This window comes from Wasmannia auropunctata, unplaced genomic scaffold (assembly GCF_000956235.1).
Source record: "Wasmannia auropunctata unplaced genomic scaffold, wasmannia.A_1.0 LD336004.1, whole genome shotgun sequence".
NCBI lineage: Eukaryota > Metazoa > Arthropoda > Insecta > Hymenoptera > Formicidae > Wasmannia > Wasmannia auropunctata.
In genome coordinates, this window is record NW_012026886.1 from 342,263 (window position 1) to 353,310 (window position 11,048).

The 11,048-nt window shown below is 44.5% G+C and overlaps 2 protein-coding genes across 2 annotated transcripts in view; both read right to left on the reverse strand.

Annotated features, from left to right (window-relative positions):
- Positions 1–305: 305 nt before the first annotated feature.
- Positions 306–7,002, reverse strand: LOC105453117. The gene is made up of 4 exons (XM_011694832.1): positions 6,853–7,002; positions 5,780–5,964; positions 569–685; positions 306–414 (listed from the first exon to the last, which is right to left on the reverse strand). Exons 1-4 carry the CDS (start codon positions 7,000–7,002, stop codon positions 306–308), a joined length of 561 nt encoding a protein of 186 aa, XP_011693134.1.
- Positions 7,003–9,168: 2,166 nt separating this feature from the next.
- The window catches only part of LOC105453118, a 3,939-nt gene continuing 2,059 nt past the window's right edge, over positions 9,169–11,048 (reverse strand). Inside the window, exons 3-4 of the mRNA XM_011694833.1 lie at positions 10,560–10,726; positions 9,169–9,949 (exon numbers count right to left, since the gene is read on the reverse strand). Coding sequence (XP_011693135.1) covers positions 9,820–9,949; positions 10,560–10,726 — 297 coding nt within the window. The 3' untranslated portion in view covers positions 9,169–9,819. The remainder of the gene's footprint in view (positions 9,950–10,559; positions 10,727–11,048) is intronic.

Consider the following 11,048-nt stretch of genomic DNA (forward strand, 5'->3'; position numbering starts at 1 on the left):
AGAGAGACAGAGAGAGAGAGGAGAGAGAGATGGGAAAGCACGCGGAAACGTAGCCTCTTGCCGGCGGGCAAGAATCATCGTGCTCGAAAGACTTTAACGAAAAGCGAGGAGCTTTAGGTGCTATTAGCGCGATATCTCGAGCCCGCCATTCAGGCTCGATTAGAGAGAGGGTGAGCGTGAGAGCGGGAAAGCGAGAGAGAGAGAGAGAGAGAGAGAGAGAGAGAGAGAGAGAGAGAGATTTCGTTCGTGATGGCTGCTCGTTTCGTGCCTGCGCGTACAAGACGTTCGCGCTTGATTGCGGCAATTCAGAAGACACCTGGACACTTGGCGTGCACCTCGTCGCAATTCTCACCCAAGTGATACGTTCGCTCGTAGTCGGTCATCGGATCGATGTCGTACCATCCGTCAGGCAGCCTGCAATCATTATAATTCGTCGCTCCTGCACCTAACGTTCCACCATATCGTATATTGACATTCGAGATTTCAATCTCGATCTTCGATGATGTAGCGAAGTGAAAAATTTAAGAGAGAAGAAAATACACCTAATCTAATTTAATTCACGACTCACGTGAATATGGCGTGTAGGGTCTCCTCGAGGAAGCTTCCCTTCCCGACGTCCTCGCGCCTACGCCCGGCAGCTTTGCAGATCGCCTTGAGAACGCAGGCCTTGCCGTCCTTTCCCTGACTTCGTGACAGACAGAAGGTGAGAGATGCGACGAGAGAACGGCGGGGGGGAGGGAAGGGGGAGGAGGGGGAGGCGGAAGAGGGGGGATGAAAATTCGCGAAGCGGGCGAGGCTCGTTTATCATTATCATCCTCGTTATCGTTGTCGAGCTCGCCAAGAGTCGGCGGTCCATTCATTAAGTCCGCGATAATACCGGAGGGTAGAGGCGGAGGGGGCCCGCGCGCCGCGTTGATATTACCGAGCACGAAACCGAGCTGCACTGTAAACCCGGGGGTGGTTTACAATAAGCCCCCTCCTCGCCCCTTGCCCCTCGCCCCGCACCGCACACCTGCTAAACAACCGAGGGCATCCTATAGTCCTCGCTTACCCCTTTCGATCCGTATCGTTTCCCCATGCCGAGCAAATACCGGCAATTAGGCTGTAGCTCCGCGCAATTCGAATTGGAGTAACCGCCGGCGCTTCTGCCGTCCCCGGGATTAACCCCGCGACCCGATTCTTAACTGAAACTTCACCGCAATGTGTATACGCGCGTCTGCATGCAGTCGGCTGGAGAGATTATATAATACGTCTCGATTGAGGATCGCCATCCGTGGACGAATGTGGGATACGTGTCTGGCCGACGATCCGGTCCGCGATCCAGTTAAGCAAAAGCGTGGGATGTGATTTATATGTCGGGAGGGGAATTCCCTCGTCGATTATGCGCATACGTGCATGCGAGCGCGATCGACGGACCGGAAGGGCTGCTCCACGTCCCGAGTTTGATGGGACAAATCCTCTAGGATTCTAGATTCCTTAATATTCCTTAATATTTCGTACAGTTGAAGTTCGTCGAGATTGGATCTCGCCGCGAGCTTCGGTCAGCTGGATGATGAAAACGCAATTGATGAAACGTGAGATATTGAGATTCAAGATGTACCATGTTCGATAATTTTGACAGAGTTTCGAGCGGAAAGCCACCAAGATAAACAGCTGGGATTGCGATAAAAAGGGCAGAGATATAAGAAAGGAGACAGACAACGCTCTTTTTTTAAAGGCCAAATCACACTAGCGATTGCCGATCGGATTGCGATTATAAAATAGAGGATTGTCTAAACGGCAATCACTAATCTCAATCGGTGACTGCTTTGCTCTGATTGATTGAAAAATAATCGCCAGTCACAATCGCAGTCCAATCAGCAATCGCTAGCGTGATTTGGCCTTTATTACAGCTGTTGTATCTGCATACCTACGCCATTTTCGTCAGCGTCGCGATCTTCGCTTTTATCAAATGACAGATGAACCCGCGATTTCGCATAATTAAAATAACGGGTCCCCTTCGCGCTCCCGTGGATTACTCGGCGAGAATGTCTTGAGAGACGCTCCAGGCACGACAACCGCGTGACGCCAAACGACCGAGTTTGGAGTGAATCAGACGAAGCCGACCCATCGGAGCGATGTAGCGCGATGCGAAATAAAGCTGAATAAAGCGTCGCGATGGCACGAACGCCTCCGCGCGAGTAACGCCGCGCAATTTTTTTTCGAGACGAGCATCAGACAACAATCGCGAATCCATATCCTTCCGTTAACGTTGTACAGATATAGGTGTCGGTCCATAATAAAGATTTTAAGCCTTATACCGTACACCCAAAAAAAAAATAATTTTAATATTAGTGGAATCCGCTAAATCTTAAAGGATTTTATTCTTGTATATGGCCTCAAGAGGAATCCTCTGAAATTAAGAGGAAAATATTCTGTGCACAATATTCTAATAGTTAGAATAATTTCGTCTTGCATTTACAATACAAATCTTGTACTGTAAATCTATATTTATAATGCACATTATTTGTACTGTAGTTTTTCAGTATGTACGATGAATAACGGAACGCAGTCTTACTGCGTCTGTTTTTGCAAATGCAGCGCAACACTTCAATCAATTGTCACGGCAAAACGCAGCGATATACATTTTCGTGTTACTCATATCGCATGTAAGAAGGCATTCCGCTTGAAAAAAACATTCCTCTTAATACAAGAGGAAAACCGAAAAATAATATCAGATTTTAGATGAACAGTTCACTTTATTGGAACAAGAATAAAAGTAAAAGTACTTTCTTAAAAAGTTTCTTTCTGTAAAAGTTTTCACTTAAAATATGGGATTAGAGGAAATTTCACTTTATAACTAGAATATTTTTTTTGGGGTGTAAGATATTGACCAACTACAATCGATTATTTTCCTCATATTCGACTGCGATTGATCTATATCTTACTGCTTATAGGGCTTAAAATCCTCATTGTGGACCGATACTAAAGGCGCGACGGCGCGCGCAAGATTCTCCCCTGATTTTCTTCTCTCGTGTCGCGACGGACGCGAAAATGATTCCGCAGAATCGGTTTTTCGACCGATTTCGGGACGGGCCTGGCAACGTTTACACTCGTATATCACGGTATTAGTCACGGTCGCCGTAACAACTGAATTTATATTTGTACGCGGCAAAGCGCGGTATCGGTGGAGATCGCTCGCGCAATGGCCGGCGCGAGCGCGGACGTGTCGAAAATCCGATTAAGTCAGAAATGACATCGAGATACATGTTATCAATTTGGAATGGAATTGTCGGCCGGTTCAATCGCGGTGCGAATATAATTGCTCCTAACAACTCCCGCGGGTGCCCCCCGCGGCGGGGGAGGAGGAGACAAATTGTTTCCACTAAGCGTTCCAATAAATCGAGTGCGTCCGCCGACGATCGTGTTCTTTCGCGATCACCCCGACTCGATCGATCGATCGATCGCAGCTCGCGTCCACGGATTTGTAACGCTTCGCGATGTACGTACAAGAACGATTCAATTAACTTTTTTTTTACACGTCGAGAGACGTAATTCCGCATTGAAAAAGGAGCAGAAAGCGAGCGAAGGGAGGAAAAGAACCCTTTTCGGCCGCTGCTCTCGCCGATTCCCGTCGGCCGTTTTCGATTCTCGTTTCCACCACGCGCGGGATAACCGGCTGGTGCATTGCTCGTGCAACAGTCGGGGCAGTCGCGATCATTTCGAGAAGCCTCTTAATCCGCGCGCTTAATGTGGTTCGAGCCCGTGAGCGCTCGAACCGTGTCCGCGCGGCGGTTGAAACGCGCCGCACTCCCAGCGCGACGCGGTTTTACATGGCATTAAATACGCGCCGTCGTCGGTCATACCCGTGGAATCATCGTCGTTTCCTGCGGGACAATTTTCCGACCCGCACGCTTAATCCGTCGCTCTCGGCCGCTCGAGGAACCCGCGCTTAAGAGCGTTTCCCTGCCCGCTTCATCGGCCGTGAAATACATTCGTCCCGCGTGTCTCTCGCCGGGGTAAATTTGGATTTATCAAGTGTAACGTTTATTACAGTCACGCGCGCGCGCTGCACGTGGAGCATTACGACGATTCATTTTTAGATTCTCTTCGCGCGCGAGAGACGTCGATTACGCAGTCACCGGATGACTGCTCGAATTTTAAACTTCCGGCGCGTTGTGATTTTTCCTCCGCGAATCGAACTCCACGCGCTCTCTCTCTCTCTCTCGAAACGAGAGGAGGCGTTTCGCTTTCGGGAAAACGCAGAAGCATTTTTCGCGACGCAGATGAGAAGCTTTCCAATAACGGCTCGGGTCTATTTTTCTTCGTGAAACCCCGGGGAGGCAGCGGACTTGCCCGACAAGTCGATGAAACAAAAATCTCACGATAAGTCCCTCGCCCTTCGTTCGCGTTCAATAGAATTACCATTTTTCCATCAGGACCTTCCACTCGAGGAAGAGAAGGAGGAGGATAAATCTGATCAGTAGAGGAGAATGAAATAGACTCGGACGTGAAATAAAATGATGAAATATTCGATTTTTCTCTCGTATACGGCGGAGCATGTCGTAATCGTTGCAATGGCGATTCATATTTTTTTCTCGCCGTGCGCCGAAGACCTGCAGTTTCCACGTCATCAGTTTCCGCATTATTAGAATAATTCATGTCATTGTTTTTTTTTGTATACAGACAACGCGTTTGTCACTAATTTTTTACCAACACGCAAACAAATAACTTGGTAATAGCAGTTAAATTTCAATAGCTGAATCAAATTTAGCCATAAGAGCTACCGCCTTAGTGTCATTGCTAAGTTCTGGCTATTACAAACAAAAAACAATCATTGTTGTGGTAAAAAAATTTATCAACTAAAATTAAAAGTACACCCACGGTCATCGATTCTGTCCCTCGGAAATTTTCACAAACTCTGAAGTGATCACTTTTCTACATTAATGCTTATAGTCCATGCACGATTTCGTTTCGTTAATCGTGCATGGATTATGAGCATTAATGTAGAAAAGTGATCACTTCAGAGTTTGTGAAAATTTCCGAGGGACAGAATCGATGACCGTGGGTGTACATATATGTTAGAACAGGCAGCTAAAAAGATGGCATGCGAACTTAAATGTCTTATCATGTACACATTTAGCACGCATAGCTAAGTTCATAGCTACACGGAAAGAACAATTTTGCTGAATCCAGATCTGAAAATAATTTTTGTTCAATAATCAAAATAATTTTGTGTAAAAGCAAAACGTTTTATAGCAATGCTTATCAGTTCTAACATTCCAACAAATTATTTTGATGATTCAACAAAAATTTATTTTCAGATCTGTTTTCAGTAAAATTTTTAGATCTTTCAACACAATCGTTCTTTCCGTGTACGCGCAAAAATTTGATTTGTAATTGTTTCTGCAATGTGGCACTGCCATATATGCATATCTGCAGCGCATTTAGCATTTATATTTTGCAGTATATGAGCTATATATACTGCAAATGTTATTATAATCTCTATTACGAAAATAAAATAGTATAGTAGATCTATCAGCTAAATATCATTTGATTTTAGCAGCAAATATTTTTTGCTGTAACACCTACATTTTAATAACTAATAAATTAAGCTTCGGCAGCAACGACATTAGCTGTCTCTATTTTAAGGACATATCTTAGCTGTCATAGCTATATTTTAGCTACATTAGCTAATCCTTTTTTTTTGCGTGAAGTTCTATACGGAATATGAGAGGAGGAAACGGCGGTTCTCTCTGCAGGCGCTTCCTTGTCTTTGTCCCTTGTCTTTCTCACTCACGTTCTTAGCATCAGCTCCACTTTACGGTACAGCTCTCTTCTGCTCCGACGATGATAAACCTCGGCTGGCTTCCCGTACAGCACGGTATTTCTGTAGGGTAGTTCCCACGCCAGCCCGGCGGTAACACCAATGGTAAACATTCCTTGGGGCTTCGAATGCGTGGCCATGGTTAGACAGTAGACGAGCTGTGTAATAATAGTGGACAGGTGTGGAGAAGGAAGTTTAACGCCAAATTAAATTCTGTTAAATTGCAAATAAGTAATTATAATTTGCTTTTAGCTCTCAAAAGAGCAGGAGAGAGAGGGAAAAAGAAAAAGAGAGAGAGAGAGAGAGAGAGAGATGTTATTATTAATTACTGATTAATTAACTTCTGCAAATTAACTTTTATATATATTAAAATTAATTTGCACGAATCAAATTATTTTATTATGTGCAATTCGATGCGCGCGTGTTTTATTTCGGCGTTTTATTTGCGGCAACGCGTTTTACATATTAATTTAAAACGAATTTTACATATACATGTATATATATATTACGGATCGATATCCTTCCCTTTCACGAAGTTCGTTATTACTCCATGTTGTGCAGCTCCGCTTATTAGAGCGTCTTTTTAAACGTTACGCATAAAGGGAGTTCCGTTTCATTTAGCATATGAAACTTCCTAAGCTAAACTGTATCGCGAGTTTATGTTGCCATAATATACAACTTCGCGCGGGGGACGAAACTTCCGCCGGGCTTCGTATCGACCCTGTCCGGGCCACGTTTCGCGTAAAAACACGAGAGAGAGAGAGAGAGAGAGAGAGAGAGAGAGAGCGCCCACGAAGATTACGATTTCACTTTAATAACGGATCTCACCTTCTCCCCCCCCCTCATCCCCCCCAAACGAACACGAAAGCGAGCGTAACAGGTGCGTTTACACTTCCCTTATATTTTCCAAGTTCATGCATCGCAAATTCGCGAACGCGAAAGCTCGACGCGAGGGAGGACAGTAATCGCCGTTATTTCTCCGCGAGCGGAGAGCCGTTACCGCAACAATCGGGATACACGTGTAGAAGTGAAAAGTTTTATCTTACTTGTACGTTGCTGCCTTCGGGGAACACCAGATACTTGATTCCAACGTCTCTCCCGGATCTTACGAGCGAGCCGTTCGGAAACCTCGAACCGCCGTAGCGCGGCGCGAGTACGCCGAGCAGAATGAGATGGCGCAGCTGATTAATCAGCATCGCGGTACGGAAAATTTCGCGTTCCACCGAGCGGAGCTAAAGATGTTAATCCTTAATGATAGAGAACGGAGTTCGAGTTGCGTGACCGTTGTTCTCGCGAGAACAAACGCTAACGAACTGCAGACATCCGTCTGCGGCGTTCGAAGAGCAACGGTACTCCATTACCTGCTCTAACGATGAGTAAATGGAGAATAATTTCACTCTGTGTTCTTCATTTCCTCCCTCCCTCCCTGCCGCGGAGAAAATGGGGAAGTTTAAGAAAACTTGAGCGTTCCGCGCAAAAACGCGTTATCTCGTAAATTAATTCAAAGCGATTGGATGATAAAATTGAGAATATGAAACATCTGGTCTGAAAATGCCCTCTCTAAGTCCGTAAAATACACAAATGCACCCTATTACGTTTATCCGTAATCCTTCAACCCTTCGCTCTCCCCTCCTTTTCATTGTATTCCTTCAAGTCCGGCAAGACTATCTACCTCTCTTTGTTACCTGAAATCGCAATTACCTGAATATTATTATCCGCGCGATGTACGACAATGTAATTAGTGGTATGAAGCAAATTGCAAGAATAATTATCAAATTAACATTTTAATTGGTTATCGGTTACATCGAATTAAGCCGTAAGCTGATTAACCCGATTCGAATTACTGTCAGCCGAACACAATATATATATATATATATATATATATATATATATATATATATGTATATATAATATATCTCCTAAACGAGGACGTTTTCACCTCGGCGGAAGCCCAATAACGCGCCGGAGGAGTTTTCTTCAATTTACTCGCGTAACAAAAAAAATATCCGACATTCCGCAGATAATACGTACATACGCAATTACTAACTGCACTTCGCGTATGCGCTTTCCTTTTTTTCCCCCAGATATCCCGCGCGACAAACGTTTACCCGCAATAATTTAATTATCTTCGGGATAAATTCCCGGGCTAAAATAACTGCTAAATCGAGCGCGCGCGCGCGAGCCGCGAGGCGCATTATCGAATCAGATGCGTGCCAGCAATCTCATTTGGGCCGAATATATCATGATATTTCGCGAAATTAATCATATACGGAGCGCACAACAAAAGCGAAATGCGCGCGCGTGAATGTAAATATACGTAAAAAACGTTGTTAAGGATACCTTCGCCGCGGTCGAGGGTTTACCGGGGTGGGAGGGAGGGAGGGAGGGGAGCGGGCAAAACTTTCACCCTGAAAACATCCCCCGCTTTACAATCTTCACGACGACGACAATATCCTTTAAACGCGGCGCTGCCGCGCGCCGGTTTTACAAACCGGCGACGGAGTCATTATCTCAGGATTTTCCGGCTGTTGGCTAAAGTATTACGTCAAGTGGCCGCCGGGCTGCCTTGTTAAACATCGTTAATAAACAAGCTTGTTGCAGTTACGCGGGGCGGAATTTCATCAAGTAAATACAATTACGTGCTTACATTTGCGACTAGTTTCCAGCGCGTGTATACGCGGCGTGACAAACGCCGACGGATGGTACCTATATACGTGCGAGGAGGAAGAACAACGTGCGGTGCTCGTGTATATGTATATATATATATATATATATATATATGGTATATATATATATATGAGGGATTCAAAACGTTCGCCGCGAATCGCATATCGATTAGACGTTCGTTACAACACGAAAATATATTTGGCATATTTTATTTCCGTTCGAAAAAAGAAAGAGAGCTGAAAAGAGGGAGAGAGAGAGAGAAGAATCAACCGTCGGAGCACTCTACAGAAATGAACCATAAATCGACGAGAGCCCGGCGACGGTTTTATTAATGCAAAACGTCGTGAAATTATTCGAAACCGCGCCGAAATGAATTACACGTTGCGGAAGTAATGTAATGACCGATATAGAATATTCATGGGTCGGGAGCCTCGCGCGAAACTTTCTGAATTTAATCCCGGGAATCGTCGTTGATGTTAAATAATCGTTTGTCGTCCCTCCTCAACGGTACGTTGTGGCCCTTCAACGTGGCTGCGTATCGGCCGGCGAAAAAATGTATATTGTTGTTGAAATCCGCACGTATAAGTGCGCGACACACTCGCGCACTCGATTAATCGAGTGCAATATAGTCGCGTGAAGATATTATTAGAATGTGGAGTGGAATTCGGAAAATGGATTATCAAATTATACCTATATATTTCATATTGGCTTCCATATGTACGTATACATTATTTTTTGTAATCATCTGACGTATCACAAAATTTTACGTGCACGTAACAAAGCTATCGTCATTATTATTATTATTGTCATACATGTTACTTATACTCATACAACGGCAAATGTACGTATAATTAGGTTGACAAATTAACTTAATTAATACGTTAAGCTAAAGGTATTTTACAACAAATAATTCTTTTTAAAGCGCGACATACGTACACGAGCTCAAATTTTGTACAATTGACACGTTGCGCGAAATTTGATCTCTCATCTAGTCTATTCGCTTTCAATAAACGATAAAATTGCATTTGAAACGTATAATAAACGATACGTAATCAACAACGCACAACAGGCTGGCCGTTTTAGGTATCAGTCGTCAGTCCGATGCGCCGCAATATGATTCGGCGCGAAGCCGACACCGAAACGTCAGGCAGAAAAATCGCCGCGGAACGGGCCCAGTGCCAGGAAAAACTTCGCCGAGGCAAAGTTTCCCGTCAGATTTGCGCTCCGCAGTTTCGCCGCGACGACGCGGCTTTCCGGATGACGCGGTGAGAAAGAAAGAAAGAAAGAGAGAGAGAGAAAAAAGAAAAAGAGAGAGTCTGTGTCGCGGCTCTTCTGCCGCAGCCTCTTCAAAAGTCCACGTCGTAAATGGAGTGCCGGCACGTGGGGTACAGCCGTTCGCAGTCGCCGCCCGTCTCGTATGCGCGATCGTAAGCGCGGTCCTCCGTCCGCTCGAATCTGGCACCGTCCCTCGGCAATCTGCGAACACACGAATCGCCCGAGTGACGGAATTCCCCCTCTGAATTGGATTTAATATTTATATATTTCCAAAGTCTCGTTTTCCGATCAATTGAGCTTCCTTGTTTAACAGTTAAAGATAGCGACTGGCTATAAAATTATAAAATCTGAGGGCGGGAGCTTCCAGATAAAGGAACGAATTTATACGAATGCTTTCGATTTTATATTCCTATCTTAAAATTGGCGTGTTACCGACGATTGAAGCCTCTTTTCCCCAATGTTTAAAAATTCATATCTTCCAAGAAAATAAAGATATAGACTTCTTTCTGGGCTCATCTTAAAGATGAATTATGTGACTATTTTGTAAGAAATCATGATTTTATTAAAAAATGGCCGATTCAATATGGCCGATTAAAACGTCATTTTATTGAAAATTGTTAAAATTTGTTTAATTAAAATGTAATTTGGTATAAATGTTATTGAACAATGTATGGAGTTTAATACGCACCGCGTGCAAAGCGTCATTTTTTTTCAAAATTTATTTTTTATCAAAAATTGTTAACATTTGTTTAATTAAAATGTAAATTGGTATAAATGTTATTGTATATAAAAAAAAGAGATGTTCACTTACGTGAAAATTGCATGGAGGAGCTCCTGAACGAAGGTTCCCGCGCCTACATGGGCAGGTTCTCGCTGACCCGCCTCGCAGAGCGCCCTCATCACGCAGGACCTGCCGTCGAGGCCGGCGCTGCCGATCAAGTTTAATTTAGAAGCGTAAACTTTGACGAGCCGACTCGGCTTACGAGGAGGGTCTTCTCCCGGCCCGAGAAACAATTACGCTCGAAACAATTAATTATCCGTTCCGCAATCGCAGAAAAAGTAATTACGTCCTCATAACGCGTAATAGCCGCCCACCGCGACAGGCGCGTAAAAGCGTCGCGTCGCGTCGAGAGAGTGCTAGCGTTATCCGAGCCGTGTCGCAATTTGCATATTCGCCATAAAATTAACCCTAAAACACAGCACTGAGTCTGAGAGACTCATAGGAAATTTCGATCACTTTGCTGTATAAATTAGAGGAAATGAGAAAGAAGGTTCGAGTTGGAGGAGAGATCGGAAGAGC

What these genes read in the sequence shown, in the direction of transcription:
- LOC105453117 (XM_011694832.1), bottom strand. Translation starts at nt 7,002, where the DNA reads ATGCTGATTAATCAGCTGCGCCATCTCATTCTGCTCGGCGTACTCGCG. An exon ending in GTGGAGCTGATGCTAAGAAC is followed by an intron (nt 686 to 5,779) that starts GTGAGTGAGAAA and finishes TCTGTCACGAAG; the next exon opens with TCAGGGAAAGGACGGCAAGG. An exon ending in ACCCTACACGCCATATTCAC is followed by an intron (nt 415 to 568) that starts GTGAGTCGTGAA and finishes TAATGATTGCAG; the next exon opens with GCTGCCTGACGGATGGTACG.